This window comes from Argentina silus (genome assembly GCF_951799395.1).
Source record: "Argentina silus genome assembly, chromosome: 15".
Taxonomy (NCBI): Eukaryota; Metazoa; Chordata; class Actinopteri; order Argentiniformes; family Argentinidae; genus Argentina; species Argentina silus.
This window is the reverse complement of record NC_139669.1, coordinates 1,031,216-1,049,956: the sequence shown is the minus strand read 5'-3', so window position 1 is coordinate 1,049,956 and position 18,741 is coordinate 1,031,216. Positions and strand designations below refer to the sequence as shown.

General features: G+C 47.3%; 1 protein-coding gene across 5 annotated transcripts; it reads right to left on the bottom strand.

Annotated features, from left to right (window-relative positions):
* Positions 1–1,451: 1,451 nt before the first annotated feature.
* Positions 1,452–16,907, bottom strand: lnx2b (ligand of numb-protein X 2b). 5 transcript variants are annotated; one of them, XM_083686192.1, is made up of 10 exons: positions 16,715–16,907; positions 12,020–12,662; positions 10,859–11,043; positions 8,996–9,195; positions 5,648–6,076; positions 5,311–5,457; positions 4,163–4,337; positions 3,569–3,812; positions 3,182–3,343; positions 1,452–3,008 (listed from the first exon to the last, which is right to left on the bottom strand). In XM_083686192.1, the coding sequence occupies exons 2-10, from the start codon at positions 12,448–12,450 to the stop codon at positions 2,873–2,875; spliced, it is 2,109 nt and encodes a 702-aa protein (XP_083542318.1). In that variant the 5' UTR covers positions 12,451–12,662; positions 16,715–16,907; the 3' UTR covers positions 1,452–2,872. The 5 variants fall into 5 exon arrangements, with proteins under 5 accessions (XP_083542318.1, XP_083542314.1, XP_083542315.1 ...); XM_083686188.1 differs by having other exon boundaries at positions 10,850–11,043; positions 16,715–16,906; XM_083686189.1 differs by lacking the exon at positions 16,715–16,907 and adding an exon at positions 15,463–15,658 and having other exon boundaries at positions 10,850–11,043; positions 12,020–12,691.
* Between the last annotated feature and the right edge of the window lie 1,834 nt (positions 16,908–18,741).

Sequence of the window (18,741 nt, the reverse complement as noted above, 5' to 3'; positions counted from 1 at the left end):
TGAGTTAAGTGGCTTGGCTTGGATCGTTACACAAACACAACTCATCACTTTGGCTGGTCTCATCATTTACTTTAAGTAAGCATAGCACCAGAGTTCATGTTGAGAGGATTACAAATTGCTTCAATATGTATATACATGTTATGAAATCAACTGGGAGGCTAAGGCATTTACTGTAACAATTTGTGTCAACGCAACTGTGCAGTGAATGAGTCTCCCCTTCCATGTCCTCTAGAGGGCAGACTGACACACCAGGAGGAGATATTTATGAAGTACACACTGTACATACACAGTGTACAAAAAGGCTTGTTTTGTAACCATTTAGGCTCTTGGTTTTAATGTATTTCCCTTCACAGCTATTTCTTTGAATTAATCATGGCCCTTATACATTCAGCTTTTTAAAATAACCAGTTGAAATCCCATTTTGATACCATGAAGCAAGTGTAGGCCAATATCCACTCACAAACATGAATTAAATGCTTTGAACATATTTCATATTTTACGTTCTAATTAAGTGCAGATGCAATCAAGGCATGATGTAACTAATGCATCTCTTTATGAGCGAAGAGAGAGAGACTAAATCCCCTAAAAACAACCACACGTTTTGCAGCTTCGTCTAAATTCATATGCTTGCGTTTTGGGATTTGCATGATTCATAGCTCAGGGAATCAGTTTCTGGTGTCAGTAATTCTTCATCTCACACAACAGCTGTTTCTTCACATCCTCTGCATGTGCCAGCAGCCACCCACAGGCCCAGACAATGTTTGCATTAGTACCCTCCCCCAATGACATAAAACAAGAGGCAACAAATGTAACATTTGTATTGATTATATATAAAGCAGATGCTATCCAATTTGTATCATGTCATTATTTGTCAGACACATCCCAACTGTATTTCCTGACCCACACTAACTGAGCTGAAAATTGAGCCTTGAACCTTGCAGGAGGGCCAAGGATGATTTAAGCCCAATGTCCTTGAGTCCTGTGTCTGCGGTGTAGCTCTGCGACTCCACCACACTGATTTACATTCCTCCTGGTCCTCTCCTGTGGCAACACGTTTGGCCCACTTACCCCTTGTGCCTCTCCAGATGAGTGATATCCCCACAGTCAGCTACAGCCACAGGCCAGGGGACCTGGTCAAGGATGGCAGGCAGAACAGGCACTGGAGCTTCAGATCAGAGCCTATGATGGTTCCAATGGGAGAACATGTCAATGAAGAGAGGTCATAGTATCCTCAGAGCTAACTGGTGTATAGCTAAGGACATCAGAGGCCCAAAGGAGTCATTTAGGTTGAGGTTGTCCTTTCAACAGAGGCCTTACCACTTTATGTCCTTTCCTTACTCAGCGTTTTATACATTTACATGGAAACATGTAAGTGAGACTACTTTTATTAAGTGCTTTCATAAAAATATGTACAATACACACATTTTCAGACAATAAGACAGAACACAAAGTTATTGTTATCATAGAGTTTTTAGAACATTTTAAAATGGTCTATTACATAAGATACAATGCCAACATTTCTCAACCATTCTGAACTCAAGTTGACTGAATTATGAAACAATACAGAAGACTACACAGTCACATGGTTTTATAAGAGAAAGGTCTCTGTGATTCCATGCCACCTTGAAAAAACTAATCGAAAAAGCTCTCCTTCTCCTGGCTGTTATGGACATTAGAACTACAACGTACTGGCTAGCATCTTTCTCTCGTCTCCTTGTTTCAGAAAACCTGTGGTGCTAAAAATAAATTTTTGGTTTTGTGGCAATTAAGGCAAGTATACATAGTTTGATTTGTCCTTCGACATGTACAAGGCACCCACATTAATCCAAGACATTCAGTATGAGGCGTTGCACAACAATTGAAATGATAACTACAGTATAGTGGAATAAGGGAATAAATCATCATAAAACAGAAAGCCACTATAATGTTCTTGCATACATACATAAAACAACGCAGTATCTGGTAAAATCATGGACGGTCAAAAGACACAGGAGTTGAAAGGGTACATCCGACTTCGGCATATCATCAATCTTTCATCATTACTATATGAGTTTTAGGGATGAGGACTAAGGGATTGAGATATACCAGATCTGGATAACGCTCTACCTGTTGGATTGAGATATACCAGATCTGGACAACGCTCTACCTGTTGGATTGAGATATACCAGATCTGGACAACGCTCTACCTGTTGGATTGAGATATACCAGATCTGGACAACGCTCTACCTGTTGGATTGAGATATACCAGATCTGGACAACGCTCTACCTGTTGGATTGAGTTTCCCAAATCATCAACAACAAATAATGAAAAATAAAAAAAAAGCACAGATGGGTATTGAACAGGTAAGCACAATCTGCTAAAAACAAATGCAGAAAGCTTTCAAGACAGAGAGTATAAACAATCATTCCAAAAAGGTAAAATATCCTTCCAATTTATCCTAAGATATAATTCAATTAACATTATACAGTTCACTGATTGTCAATTACACTTACACCCTGATTAGCCCAATTTGTTCACTGAGCCACAAGATCAACTGTCGTCTGGGTTTACTGACTACCAACGCAGTGAGTCACCTGCGAACGTCCGTCACACTCGTCAGCGAGGGCAATGTGCAAGTTGACAACCTATTACAATCCACACCAGAAGATCATCTACTGAAATAAATGTCAACTAAAAATCAGAAGAAGTACTTTCCAAGAACGTCAGCTAAGAATGAGATTCTAGTCTAGAGTACATTGTTGTGAAATTCTATGATGTCGTTGTGTGGAGAGGACAGAGGCTCATGGAGGAAGCAGCTAAACAGGGCAGGGTGTGTGTGTGTGTGTGTGTGTGTGTGTGTGTGTGTGTGTGTGTGTGTGTGTGTGTGTGTGGCTACACCAGGCTCCCTGGCCACGACACCACAGTCAGTGTGACTTTGTTCTTCTGCAGCTTCAGCATGGGGATGAGGGAGGAGTTGTTCATGCCCACCGTGGTGGCTCCATTCACAGCCACTATCTCGTCACCACACCTGCAGCAGGACACAGAGGGAGGGTCAGTGTGTGGGTCAGGACATGAGAGTGGGAAGAGTGGGCGGGGGAGAGATGCAGGAGTCACTGGAACACAAGTCCATTTTCAACTGACCACTGAGGATCTCAACCATGCACTGAAAAAACCTGCGTCTCACAATGAGGCATGACTCACTTGAGGCGTCCGTCGAAGTGGGCGGGAGTCCCAGGCACGATGGTCTTGATGAAGAAGGGCTGCTGCTGGCCGTGGCTCTCCTCGTAGCCCCCCACTATGCTGAAGCCCCAGCTCTCGTTGTTGGTCTTCAGCAGCACAATGTCACGGCACCAGTGCATGTGACTGGAACGAGAGGGAGGGAAAGCAATGAGATTAAAACCCCCAAATGACGTTCGGTTCCTTTTCTCAGACGAAAAAAAAAAAAAAAAAGACCTCAATTTCTTTCTTTACCTGCTGAAATGATCACATAGCTCACCTATTGCCCAGTCTGAGCACAGCAGTGTGAAGTACACAGTCTTTATTAATTATCATAAGGTTGGATATGAGGGCGTGTGAGCTTGTGTTCACCTGGGCAGGCCCAGCCACCGGGTCCACAGAGGGGCCCAGTTGAGGTCGTCCTCCCGAGGACTCTCCACAGTCTCCATCTCCTCCTGGTTGGCTGCGTCTCCCTCCTCCTCCGGCTCCTCTGAGAGGGTCTGGATGACCCGCAGCACCAGCGAGGCCTGGGCCGTCTGGGCCTTCAGCACCGACACAGCCTCGTTGTAGGTCAGCTGGGTCAGGTCCACACCGTTAATGCTAAGCAGAACATCACCTGGGAAACAGGGGCCATGAAAAAGATATCTTGAAAACGTAGCTCCTGAATACAAAAGCTTGCCTTAGATCAAAAGGTCTCCAGAGTTATATACACATGTGGGAGTTCTGTTCTCTCCCCTACCGCCAGTCACTGACTGAATATTCACAGGTATTCATATCTGGACACCAGGGGAGGCTGGTGGAGGTACAAATCGGAGGACGGGCTGATTGTAATGCATGAGGAATGGAATGAGGAATGGAATTCAAAACACACAACAAGCCCGTCCACGAGATGGTGTCGTGTCCCATCATGACTATCCAGTCACTTCTTCGGGTGCCTAAGAAGACACAGAGGGATCTCAGTTGTACCTGTTTTGACGGTGCCGTCTCTGTGCAGGCAGCCCACTGGCTGGACGCTGGTGATGTAGACGGGCAGGCGGCTGCGGCAGTCCCTCCCCCCGGCTATGGTGATGCCCAGGGAGAGACGTACCTCCTTCTTCAGGCTCACCGTCTTCTCCTGGCTGGAGAAACCTCCTGGAGGATCCTGAGCAAAATACAGGGAGACCCCACCATAAGCTTCACACCAGGAGCATACACAGTGGAGGCTGGTGGAGGTAGAAAAGGTAGAAACTCTACCTACAAAATCTAAACTTTAACGAATTGATAATCATTATTTGGGATCGTTGCTTAAATTCATGCTTTTCTTGCTGCCCATTATCCTTCACCTCTCCATTTCCTTGTGAGAAGGATCTCCTTCCTTAATTGATTTCTCTTGTGAAACCGCTTGTACAAACAAATGTGAAGCATCTTCAGATGCAGCTGAGGGCTGAACCAGAGGTAACGCGCCAGGATCGACGCTCAGCTCTGGTCCTAAAGGACATGTGTCGGAATCCACAGCTCTGGCCAGCTTCCTTGTCTCTCTCTCTGGAGTCTGTAAACCTTCAGAGGGGGCTGGGGGAGGGGGGCCGGGGGAGGGGAGCAGGGAGGGGAGGGCTCTTCCTTCCCCAGCAGGGAGCCCATCCCCCCCCTAGCAGGACGAAAAGACTCATCTCTGCAGGTGAAAGCTAACTGTCACCAGCTTTGATCCTCTGTCACCCCAAAGCAACAAACAAACAACACGGCCCTGTGGCCCTTTAGCAGCAGAGTGAGCAGCACCCCGGCCTTTTGATCAGGGGACAGCGAGGCCCCAGAGAAGGGCTTTTATCTCTGGCCACCATGGACACAGGCCAGGCGTCTGCCCCCCTCTCCCCTTTCACCTCTCAGTGAGTGAGGGGGCTTCTGTGGACGTGCTACCCTCACTAGTAGTGACAGCAGGGCCGGGGTGTGACACACTGGGGTGAGATGATTACCTTTTACATTGTGGGAACAGTGACATTCCACTGGGACCTTGCACACTCACATGACACAAATGTGCGTGCAAGCATGCACACGCGTGCACGCGCACGCGCACACACACACGGTTTAAATGGGGAATGCAAATATTTTTTTAGTCTAGTGTCTGAGGAAGGTTTATTTACCTTCATGTAGGTGGAGCGGCGTCTGAAGTACTGGGGCTCAGGAGCTCTCCTGGCCCCTCGGACCACCTGCGCCTCCCCACTGCTGCCCCCCTCCTCCTGGGGCTCTGTGTGTCTCATCACCACAAAGTTCACCCGCACCTCGCTGGCCTGCAGACACACAAAGACACTCATATCATCATACTCAATCAACTGCCGCCAGCTGTATCATGAAAGCGCTAGCAAGTAAGTCAGTTCTAAAAGATTACATTTGAATCCTATTTGCATGACTTTATGACTGTTTATTTTCTGACTGATCTTTAGGAGGTACCTCAGGGAGGCTGGTGGACGGGCTGCATACCTGGATGATCTGGGCAGCGCTCTCCGGGGTGCCGTGCCTCAGGTCATGCCCGTTGATGGCCAACACCTTGTCGTTGTTGCGGAGCTTGCCGTCCTTGGCGGCCAGCCCCCCAGACAGCAGGTCCAGGATGAACACCCCCGTCTCCTCTGACTTGCGGATGAGTTTGATCCCCAGAGGCTCCGAGCGCTCCCTCTTCACCAGCGTTACCTGGGTGACCGTGCCAGGGTTGTGGGTGGAGGGGGTGTTGCCGTGGGGTACATGAGAGGGAGGGGAGGCAGTGGCGGTGGCGAGGGTGGAGGGAGGGTGGTGCTCTGGGCGGGGTTTGAAGCCCTTCTCCTGCATGACGGTGAGCCTGAGCATGGAACATGGCCGCCGCAGAACTGCGATGGCCCGGCCGTGTGGGATCGAGGCCAGGTTGACGTCATTCACCTAGAAACACAACACCACTGAGCACGGCTGGTACTGATACAGCACAGTGACTCTGACTGCAGGTGAACTAAATATACACAGGCTGTATCGACAGCTGTGGGAAGTGGCTCCCTGTGGTGACAGACAGTGAGATTCAAATACATTCCCTTCCTCTTCCATCTATGTGGAATAAGTCTGTGGCAGAAGATGGATATCTATGTGGAATAAGTCTATGGCAGAAGATGGAGGTGCAACTCAATTCTAAACTGGTTCTTTCATCGATTTCCTTCGGTTTGACAATTTCGGCCCTCATGGCTTCATAAATGTTAACAAGAAGAAATCAATAACAGTTCAGTTTTCAAGATGAGCAAGAGTTGTGCCTCAATATTCTGATAAACATCTACAGTATAATGTTTAACTGTTCTTTGTGTTGGTTGAAATGCTGCCAGCCAAGCCATCTCCGGTAGAACAAAACAAATGCTGTCATTTCAGAGCAATGCCAGCTTCACAAACCTCAGAGAGAAACCCTTTTTCTAAATCAATGCATCGACTCAGGGGGAAGCGAGAGATTCAATTTCATGAAATTAGGAGTGCAATCTCCCCTCCCTCAAACATATCTTTTTACACCCACTAGCTGTCCACAAAAGCCCAAAACTGGGAGGGGGGGGGGGGTTATGTTACTGATCATGGGGCAATTGGGAGAGAGGTTTGTATTCTCATTTTCCATGTCTGTGATTGGTCAGCCCGGAGGAAGAGCTGGGCTGAGGCGTTCTGAGGCGTTCTGAGGAGTTCTGAGGCGTTCTGAGGCGTTCTGAGGCGTTCTGAGGAGTTCTGAGGCGTTCTGAGGCGTTCTGAGGCGTTCTGAGGCGTTCTGAGGCGTGCTGAGGCAGGGGTGGTAGAGCTGAGGCAGGGGTGGTAGAGCTGAGGCAGGGGTGGTAGAGCTGAGGCAGGGGTGGTAGAGCTGAGGCAGGGGTGGTAGAGCTGAGGCAGGGGTGGTAGAGCTGAGGGAGGGGTGGTAGAGCTGAGGGAGGGGTGGTAGAGCTGAGGCAGGGGTGGTAGAGCTGAGGCAGGGGTGGTAGAGCTGAGGCAGGGGTGGTAGAGCTGAGGCAGGGGTGGTAGAGCTGAGGCAGGGGTGGTAGAGCTGAGGCAGGGGTGGTAGAGCTGAGGCAGGGGTGGTAGAGCTGAGGGAGGGGTGGTAGAGCTGAGGGAGGGGTGGTAGAGCTGAGGCAGGGGTGGTAGAGCTGAGGCAGGGGTGGTAGAGCTGAGGCAGGGGTGGTAGAGCTGAGGCAGGGGTGGTAGAGCTGAGGCAGGGGTGGTAGAGCTGAGGCAGGGGTGGTAGAGCTGAGGCAGGGGTGGTAGAGCTGAGGCAGGGGTGGTAGAGCTGAGGCAGGGGTGGTAGAGCTGAGGCAGGGGTGGTAGAGCTGAGGCAGGGGTGGTAGAGCTGAGGGAGGGGTGGTAGAGCTGAGGGAGGGGTGGTAGAGCTGAGGCAGGGGTGGTAGAGCTGAGGCAGGGGTGGTAGAGCTGAGGCAGGGGTGGTAGAGCTGAGGCAGGGGTGGTAGAGCTGAGGCAGGGGTGGTAGAGCTGAGGCAGGGGTGGTAGAGCTGAGGGAGGGGTGGTAGAGCTGAGGCAGGGGTGGTAGAGCTGAGGCAGGGGTGGTAGAGCTGAGGCAGGGGTGGTAGAGCTGAGGCAGGGGTGGTAGAGCTGAGGCAGGGGTGGTAGAGCTGAGGCAGGGGTGGTAGAGCTGAGGCAGGGGTGGTAGAGCTGAGGCAGGGGTGGTAGAGCTGAGGCAGGGGTGGTAGAGCTGAGGCAGGGGTGGTAGAGCTGAGGCAGGGGTGGTAGAGCTGAGGGAGGGGTGGTAGAGCTGAGGGAGGGGTGGTAGAGCTGAGGGAGGGGTGGTAGAGCTGAGGGAGGGGTGGTAGAGCTGAGGCAGGGGTGGTAGAGCTGAGGGAGGGGTGGTAGAGCTGAGGCAGGGGTGGTAGAGCTGAGGCAGGGGTGGTAGAGCTGAGGGAGGGGTGGTAGAGCTGAGGCAGGGGTGGTAGAGCTGAGGGAGATGAACCGGTCCGTCAGCTCAGTTTACTGTGGCACTGCATTCCAGGACGGCCGGGGGTCAGAAATTCAAGGAGAGATTGTAGGGAGAGAGGAGGCCTGCAAGCTGCACCTTTGTCATACTATCTGTACCCTAGTAGTTCTGCCCTCTGGATGGAAAACAGGTGAATGTATTGTTTACATCTGATTTCCCTATGACCAATGTTTCACCAAGGATAAAACACTACCATGACAAAGGTCGCTGAATATACAAATAGCCACAAAGCACTTTCTAAAAGGGAAAGAGACCAACTGACATTGTCCACCTTCATAATGTTGTTGTCTCCACGAGATTTATGAGAAATAAATGAGTACCATACTATATAGTATATAGACCCAAGAGAAGAAGAGGACAACATCTACAAAGTATCACCACAAGCAGTTAATCATCCCACACCTTCTGGCCTATTTACAACTAGGACAGTACCACGGCCACTAGACTGAGTTTCATAATTAGCCCTGGCTCCATTCAGACAAGAAAATATTAAAGGAAAAGCCAGACAGGGCAAGATCTCTAGACAGCTATGGCGTGAACCTTGGTTTACTCATGAAGAGGGGGTGTGGGTGAATCAGTGGCAGTTCACTAGTAGTGGGAGTTAGTGTGTTTCACGAGGGCTGCATGCCCAGCACAGCCACGCCTGTTGCCATGGAACCAGAGACCCGTTGATCCTGAATATCTGCTTCCCCACCAACAAATGCCGCTATTTACTGTGGCTCAGGGTTCATGGGAATCCAGGGGAGGACGGTGTTTGTGTCAAAATATCACCAGAGGATCCTTTCAAAGAGAACCAAACTGATCTAGTATTTCAGGTGAGTTAAATATCTCCATTGTCTGGAGTGAGGAGCCTCTCTCACCTCCAGGATGTGGTCCCCCGGGGCTAGCCTGCCGTCCCGCGCTGCCAGTGAGTCACGGACAATCTCCTGGATGACGATGTTCCCAAGGGGAGTGTCCTTCCCACCGACGATCCGCAGGCCCAGCTCATCCTCCGGTTCATCCCTGAACACCTCCACCACGTTGGCCTCTGCTACCAGGCTGGAGCGCAGGGGCGTGGAGTCTGAGGGAGGGAGGGAGGGAGGGAGGGGGGGGTCAGATGGAGGCTAAGGCATGGGGGTCTACCTATATACAACCAGTAACAGACTACTGTAGGGTATCTTACTGTAGTCAACATTACCTGCTACACCAGCGTTTGTTTAAAGAACAACGTAAAATCAGGACTGGAGTCTATTTTTCTCAGATCCATTGGGCATAAACCCCAATACAAAGTGCCTGAAATTAGAGGTTTAGATGTTTTTTTGGACGCTTAAAAACATATTCACTTAGCTTCATAGTACAATAATATAATTGGTCCTCTGTGGCTCAGTTGGTAGAGCGTGGCGCTAACAACGCTTAGGTTGGGGATTCGATTCCCGCTGGGACCATATGTACTGAAAAATGCAACGTCACTCACTGCAACGTAAGTCGCTTTGGATAAAAGCTTCAGCTAAATGGCATGTATTATTAATAGAAAAATACAATATACTATAATATAAAATACAATACAATACAAAATACAATAGCAGTACCTGTTTTAAAAAACGAGCCGATAAACCGAAATAACGTCCTCATTTATATTTGGAGGTAAACGACAAGCCCCGACTCTGAAGATATTCAGATTTGACAGGACTCTCAACATAAAACAACAAGTTCAACATCAGTAATTAATACATTTGAAGTTCCATGCAGAAACAGATGGGGAAGGGATATTTATTCTGCATCCGTACGCACAACTGTTCACGTTTCTGGTGTAGCAGGTTAAATTACTGCGCTGACGTTGGTTTTATGAATTGCAAACACTGAGCTTCATAAATAAACTTGTTCATGGCATCTTGTTCCCCACAGAGTTGAACTAAATCATACAAGATGGCCTTGCCATGCCAATACACGCCCCTGGGATTGAGCGGTCTGAGGCAAGTGGCAACCTATTCTTCTAGAAACACTCATGATGATGTAATGTCTGAGATAACGGTTGCCTGTTGCCAGGTAACTTTGTTTTGATGGACTTTGTTCCATGGAACTGGAACTGGGAGTTTTTCCTTGCCACTGTGCCCTGCGTTTTTCTCCCCTCTGGGGAGTTTGTCCTTCCAGGTCTATGGTTCGGTGTTAGTTCATATTGTTTGTACTGCATTTATTGTTTATATTCTTCTTGTTTTAAAGCACTTTGAGACAATTGTCTTTGTAAAAAAGCGCTATGCAAATACATTTGATTGATTACAAATTGCTTTGAGGGGTTCTGTTGAACCAGACGGTCTAATTAAATATCTTTCGGTTGATGGGTGTTCTAAAGACCCAGACAATGATTTCGCTGTGTGTATCTCAAAACCCATGGCCCACGGCTAAATTATGTCAACAAATCTGCTCTAGTCTTTGTCAGCCCTCGCCCTGCATTGCATGGGAAGGCCACATCAAAGGGATATTTTGGTTTTCCCCAAAGTCAACAAAGCTGAGAAATTGTTTCCACTGCCATTCTTTAACTAAGTGCTTCTAGAAACTCCTCTCGCTTTCCTTTCCAAGATTGACACTCAATATTGGTTTATATCCTACTTTGTATTGAACAGTCTCTGACATGTATTTGCCCAGTTTATCTGTAGACACCTTAAACAGACGAATGTCAATGTGCTGGCTTTACTGTTTGTGATTGGCAGAGCAGGAAGCGGCAATGATGTCTTTACCGTCCTCACTTTCCTCGAAGGCAGGGTTGATGAGCCCTGGTTCGGCCTGGCCGCGTGTGGGGGTGCGGGACTGTGTAGGGGTATGTTTGGCATCAGCTACCGACTCCCCCTCCCCCTTGCTCCCCTTTAACTCATTCCAGGGGGGCCTCTTCCTCCTCTCCGCCTCTTCCCTGAGCCTTCTGAAAACAGGACATCTGAGAGAGGGGGAGAGAGGGGGAGAGGGGGAGGGACAGAGAGTAGAAAAGAGTGAACACAAGTGAGAGAGTTACAGCAGGTCAACATCTATCTCTCTGTCTCCTTTTAAGTCACCATAAAGACATTCATCACAAACTGTCAGTATTCATCAAATATCCCAAAAGTACAGAAATGCTGACCCACACAAATTGATGTGAGCCAAATCACAACAAAATAAAGAGTAGAATCAATGTTCACTCAGTGAGCTTTAGTGAAGATGCCTTTGGCACAGCTCAATGGTAACCTCGGAGGTGTTGGGATGAATGGATTTAGTGGCTGGTGAGAGAGAGAGAGAGTATGAAGAGGAGAAGTGCTATGCAGATGAGGAGGCTATTTTACTGCATTGCAGGGAGTCTGAGGGGGGACAGGTCGGCTCTGATTAAGTCAGGCAGTGCTACTGCTGCTGTTCCTCCTGCCTGAACTTTGCCTCCTCACTATTTGCACTGGGAGGCTAGCTACAGCACGAGCAGCTAACACAATATAACCTTTACCCAGACAAGTGATTGTGTCAGAACACACCACGAAGATGATAAGCACCACACTGGCCGCGTGAGGAAACGGAGGGGACGCTAATCCATAAATCTTACTTCACAACATACCCACATCTCCTGGGGCTACGTTTCAGAGACTGAACTTCTTCCTTTGAGAGTAGGCACTACGCAATGAAGGCTGCATCATAGGACAGTCTAGACCTGACTCGCTCAAGTTTCCTATGGAAACTTTCAACAGCACCTGTGCGAGAACTAACACCCCAAAATGAGCTGCATAGCTCAGAGGGGCAACAAACGGGCCAACCAAAACAAACTGGAGAAATATACAGTCACTATTCTTGGCTTACTCTTGTGGAACACACCTGCACAGCTCTGAAAAAAAACTCTCCAATCATTAACTCCCTCACCCCCTCCCTCCCTCCCTCCCTCCCCACTACCCTCTTACCTGTTGTGAAGATGGGGCTGCAGCTCGCAACGCTGCATCTGCTGCTGGCACTCTGCGGTGTGTGGGCAGGTCACGCTCAGCTTGTCCAGCAGGTTCCTGACCAGCAGGCTGGAGGGTCTGCACTGGTGCAGCTGCAGGCGCTGCCGGTCCACGGGGCAGAAGTCCTGCTCCTTCAGGAAGCTGCTCAGGCACTGGAAGCAGTAGGTGTGGCCGCAGGGGGTGTCCATGGGCCGCAGTAAGGGCTGCAAACAGATGTGGCACACCAGCTCGTCGTCCACCTCATCCTGGTACTCATACAGGTGGTTGTCATGACCCTCGTGCTGCTGCCCGCACTCCTTGCACACCCGCGCCCACGACAGGCCTCCACTGCTGCCGCTGCTGCTGCTGTTGCTGTTGCTGCTGCTGCTGGTTGGAACCTTGGGCTCCGTCATGGTCACCGTCTCTGCGGAACCCAAGCCCCAACTTCCTCTGCTCCACGTGGAGATCTGAGCCTATTCCTGCTCTCCCAATTGTCTCCCTCAGAGGACGTGCCTAGTTTAACTCAGAAGAGGCATACATCCCAAACAGAATCCCTTCAAGGGGTTGAGGTTGAAACCATGATCCATCGTCCACACTGTCCTCCTCACGTCTTCATCCTGGATCTCTGTGGAGAACGGAGAACACAAAGAGAGTCTGCTGGTGAAGTTGGACTTTTCCTTCCTCATACCGACCGGCTCGACAGGAAATGACACAGATCCACAGAGCAGCAACAATATGCAGGCCCGTTGCAGCTGTTTCCTCTCAACGAGTTTCCTGAGGGACAAAAGGAATTCTCCCTTTTCGGCTAAATGTCACTGTGAGCTTCATTAAAAGGGGTAAACCCCATGAAATGGGTCGAGAAGGAGGAAAAAGGAGTAAAGTCAAAACCCCACTAATAGGAAGGAACAAAGACACATGGCACTAGGAGAGAATAAGAACTCTGAATGAACTGGGCAGAAATGCAATCCCCATCACTAATGACCCCCTCGCGGCCAATCAGTAGAGGTATACCTCCCTCTGTGAGGTTCCTAATCTCCACTAATTCCTTCTCTTAACTGGAGGACTGATTAGAAATGCATTCTTTAAGCCACTTACTCTACACATGGGCCAATCAAACAAGCCTATCCATCAGTTCCAATTGAACAACTAAGTGCTTTTATAAAAAAACGAAAAACAAAAGATCTTCACAGATCTTCACTTCATAAACATCAGACCAAACATGGCACACAAGCATCAGAGAATGGCACAATGAATATGGTAGTCAACGAACTGCATCAAAGAGCATTCCAGCCATTATACATTAATGATTCCGACATCGAAAACGACACAAGAGCCGTGTTGACATGCCACCATTTGTCTTTCATTGTCACATGATGAACCTTCAGCTTTCTGATCTGTACACAAACATGTTTCCCTGCGTTCCCTGCGTTGTTCCCAGTACTACCCTCTGACCCCCGTCGAGAGGTCAGCGAGGTAAAAGAGCAGCAGACTCTTTATCTTATTCATCATTAGCTTTGTTCCACCCACCTGAGATGCTGATATCAGCGTTGTCAAGCGCCCAGCAGCCACCGCATGCAAACAAGAAACTCAAGCCACACAGCTGTGCTGGCCGCCTGCAGCCTGACTGAAACCAGAGCCCTACATCTCCAGAGCACAGTCAAGAGTGCGTGTGCGTGCGTGCGTGTGTGTGTGTGTGTGTGTGCCCACTGCACCGGCTGTGAAGCAAGCTGAGGGGGAGTGGTGTGACTAGGCACAGGGGAGCTCAGCTGAGAGGAGAGGATAGGCGTTCAGCCTGCCTCAGTCGACTCCTGACGAGGGGGGTGGGGGTGAGGCTCAGACTGCTGATGTCGCACTAGCGCAGGCCAAACCCTGGACTGACCAATTACACAGAGGCTACACACACACACTGTACACACACACACACACACACACACGTACGTACACATACACACACACTGTACACACGCACACAAACACACGCACAGCCTGAGGTCAAACAGGACGGCCCCATCTCTCAACGCCTTTCTTTGTCTCTTCTCAGGTGATACCTCATGTTGTAATGGATAGGGCTTCTGGGTCCTGTGACAGAGCGAAGGAACCACATGAAGCGAAACCAAGTCTCTGTCCCATTTATCTAGAAGTTCCTTCTGACCTACGTGTTTCTATAGAAATGCTATCTGGGACATTTCGGAAATTCAAATGATGGATGAGATCCGAGTACGTCTTATAATTGAAATTCTAAAAACAAAACAGACACAACGTACCTGAGGGTACGGAATGCCTCCTGCCACATTGGGCATGTTTAGACTTGCCTGACAGAGTTAAAAACTTCCCTCTTCTCCCTGCATAAACTTTAATTTACATATTTGACACAGCACATAACTGTGCAGCCCATCATACATGTTGTTTAAAAGGAGAGAGATGGGCAGTGAATGTTGAGTGGATCCAATTAGATCTTCAGGGTGTCATTGGGGAGGCAGGGCACGTCTTCACTGAGGCGGTGGGCCGCTGAGGAGCCAGGCAGCAGTGACCCTGGTCATGATGGATCGCCTCCTCCTCTGCTCCTCTGCTCCTCTTCTTCTCTTCTCTGGCCTCTCACGTCCAGGCACGGACAGCCGAGAAGCCATGTGTCAAAGCCCCCTCTGATACTAATACAGTCACTGGCGATGTTGAGGACGTTCCTTAGCGATAGTTGCTATCATACAGTTTCCCCCTGATGAATCTGTACTGCCTGTGTGCAGATATTCTGTGTACTGTACAGTACCTGTCTTTGGTTCCTCTTTCATATGATATAATAACTTTACGCGGCCAAACTCCTTTTAAATATCTTGTCAAAAGGTGTGGATGCCCTTATACTCTAAAAACATACAATGTTCTAACTAAAGAATCAGGTAACACCTAATGTTCCATTATGATTCAGAGTTTATTCATATTTATCAATGTTTAATATCATATTAACTAGTATATTTTATTGGTTACTTCCTTGACCAGAGAAATAACCTCTATATAAATGCATTGATCATGTGACTTCTAAGCCTTCTAGGGCAAATGTCTGGGCTCACAAGTTGTCCTTGGGGAGATTATAGCCAGACGTGGCATACTAAATCACTCACTCATAAGTGTGAGCTAAGATTGGCTGGAGAGCACTATCAGTTGTTCAAATACAGTAAATGATTCCAATAAGACTAACAATAAGACTCCGCCCATCACGTTTTCCTTTATGTCACTACAACTGCAAGAGTCACATGTCCTGACACACCTCAGAAAAAAACGCAGGTGCCAGGTGGAGCCATTACGATAACGCATGTTTAGGAAGCATTACATAACTGACAAGAGGTGTGTTGTGAGTGTCTCTTGCCTGTCTGTCACAACTGACAGAAACTGAAAACAAATACAGTGAATGTGTAAACAGTGGGCCTACTTACCCCCAAATGTTCACATTGCTTCATACCTCACTTCCCCCAGACACCCACGCATTTTATCTGCCGGGCAGTTCAGTTGCATGATTCCCAGCCAGCCTGGAGCCCTGCTTGGTGCATGGTACTACAGTCTCCGCTCCAAAAACACATCCAGACTAAAGCACACAATCACAGAGATTCTAATCCTCCCACTGTTCATCAGCAGGCTCTGTCTGCAGCCACCAAACCAGGCGACAGCAGAACCCCTATGGCATAGTTTAAGTTTTTTTTTTTCAACCATACATTTCCACGATTTACAATATGGCATCCTACCACATGAAGTTACATAGTTTTGCCATTCAACAAAGAGAGAATAACACTTGAATCCACTTATTATACAACAAGGCAGGCAACTGTTCACTGGAAAGTTCATCCTCCAATGATTGTGCTGCACTTGTTCTAACCCCATAATGAAATACTGAGTTCATTTTGACACAAACAGCCTCTTGATTTAGGCCTGGAAACATGACACCAGTTTCCCATGGAGGGTCCCAGTCATACCCAGTCATACCCAGTCATACCCACTGCCACCTCTATGATCACACGACAGTCTGAACACATACTGGGAATATGAAATACCCCAAATCAATTATTCACAGACATTAGTTTACCAAAACGAATTGAAAAGGATAGTGCTGAATTGGATATGATTTTCCCTCAACCAACATTAATTCAATTCAGCTGAATTCAGTGTGAAGTGAACAATGTTCATCATATTTCTACATCATTCCTCTAAAAGTATCCTAACAAATGCATGACGACCACATCAGCGCCCTGCTGTTACTGTAGAGAACATGGCTCCTGGTCACAAACTGACCCCACTGACACTAACAAGGTTAACGACCGAACTAACTACTCATCCTTCATTCATTTATTCACATACTTGCGACAAAAATAGTTAAGTGAGAATACATTTATTAGTTACCCTTTCTTACCCAGGTCATTGCAAACGTCCTGCACTTCAACTAGAAACAGAAACTTGGCAATAACTACTCTCACCTTCTTCAACACAACCTGAGGTATTTTTTGAGGTATAGTAGAAGCAGCTTTAATTGGTTGGAGTGTTATATCTGGAGTGTTATATCTGGAGTGTTATATCTGTCTTCTTACGTTCCTGGTCGACCTCGGCTGTACAACAAGCGACATTTGACTAGAAAAGGTAACATTAGCACCATGTTCTGATGAGAGCAGGATTCCGCAGGACCGAAACTGGGCTTACCTGTGAACGTCTCTGTCCGGAAGTAATAAAACAAAGAAGCGGTGGACTCTGCTACGAGTAAAGGTACAAACTCGAGAAACTGAGACGATAAAATACAGCGAGAAAAGATGAGTCTACAGCTCCCCTTTTAGAAGAGACGTCCGTGTAAAAGCTGCTCCTGTGAGAGCACCGCCTCAGGTGTTGTCATATGGGCAATATTCCCAGTTTCGAACAACAACCAGAAGGATCTGACGTTCACCTTCCCTACAGGAAGTCCATGCAGGTGATGTTCTGATGTGACAGGTCATCTGTACACGTGGGAGCGAAGACATGGCAGAATTCTAGCATTACACATATTTATCATACACCAAACACATTATTATACGTATACATTAGTATACGTGTCAGACAACTGCATTTCTGAAGAACATGTACATTCTTCAAAGTTCCCTCTTCAGTTTTAGTAAGCTTTGACATAGGCTGCTATGTGTACCTGACATTCAATGCAATATTTCTAGACTTTAATAAACCCACGTTAGGAAACCGTACAGTTCTAAAATATGCACAAGTCAGCATCTGGTCTGTATTCAGATGAAGTGAGGATCATGATGTTAAAAGACTTCAGGCTACCTGATAAAATACTTGTGATTTACTGTTCCTAGAGGTTTTACGTGATCAAATTGTAGGTTTGCTTACATTTCAGTATTTGCTTTTTCTATGTCTCACAACTCCAAGAAAAATTAACACACAATTACAAAGACCTACAGTGTTTGTAAGTTATGTTTTCCCTTCAATGTCTCCCTACATTGATTTATGACTAAGAATCACGTTGAATGCAAAGGAACTGTCTGAATGATGCCCAATAAAGCAATAATACTAGCTTTCAGACTCTGCCAGTTAAAAGGCTTTTGACACAAGAACAGTGTTAGCTTCATACCCCCTGCAGGATGGAAGGGAAGTCTCTCCGTCATAAAACCTATCTGTTAAGGCCTCTTCCCACTGTGATTTATAGGTCTAGTAAGGAAAGTTACATCTAAAGACTGACATTTGCTGATATGTCCTCAGTGGATAAGATAGTATCAATATTAGATGTATGTGTGTCTACCTGTCAACCTCAATGGCCTCATTCATGAAAGATAATTAATTTTTATGTGTATATCTATCCTTATTGTAACATGAATAAAACAAATCGCACATTTTTGAAAGGAAAACAACCACTTAGAAATAGAGTGTGAGGGACAAGATATTAGTTACTTCCTATCAGATTTTGAGGAATCTAGACATTTAAGTTGACAGGCACAATTGCAATTTGGTTGTGAGTCATTGAAATGTGAGACACTAGGATTCTGAAATGGTGTAGTAGAGGCTTCAGAAGCCCCACAGTGAGACTTTTACATTGTTTGAAGCTAATGAGCATTTATGAGTAAGAGTGACACCATGTGGTCAGTCATGATTATGTAGTGTGCAACTCATATTTTGCACTGGCCCAAACTAAATGAAATTCTATTCACTCTTTTTGCGTGTCACAGTGAAGACATTATCATGCTTTTGCACAAGATACTGCATGTACAAGGATCAAAGTGCCACTATTTTGCTGTGACGGTGGATCCCCAATTGAATATTGCTCAGACTACCATGATAATATAATTTAAAATGAATGAAGCCAATCTGTTTTGCTGCTATCATAAAGCAACCTTGATTCTATAGGCAAGTACAGTGAATGTGGTCTGGCAGCTGACGAGAAATCCTGTGAGTGAAGGAGAAGGTGATGAAGAAGAAAAAAAGGAAAGAGACAAGATAAACAGTGGCCTAACAATGCAACACATCCTGGCTCTCTGTCTCTGAATGGAGCCACGGCCCTCTGTTTGAGCTCGGGGGCCCACAAACAAGAATGAGGCTGTTTGTCTTTCCTGTGATCGGTAAACATCCTCAACACAAACAAGGTCCTCTGCAGCGAGAGAGAGGAGAAACTCACACCACCAGGGCAGCTGCACTCTCACTCTGCCCTGCCAGGGCCCTTTGATGTCCTTAGGAGAGAGCTGATAATG

Coding starts and splice junctions, on each gene's coding strand:
- lnx2b (XM_083686188.1), bottom strand. CDS start 12,450: ATGACGGAGCCCAAGGTTCCAACCAGCAGCAGCAGCAACAGCAACAGC. Junction 11,044..12,019: donor CAGCCCCATCTTCACAACAG/GTAAGAGGGTAG, acceptor CCCCTCTCTCAG/ATGTCCTGTTTTCAGAAGGC. Junction 9,196..10,849: donor CTTCGAGGAAAGTGAGGACG/GTAAAGACATCA, acceptor TCCCTCCCTCAG/ACTCCACGCCCCTGCGCTCC.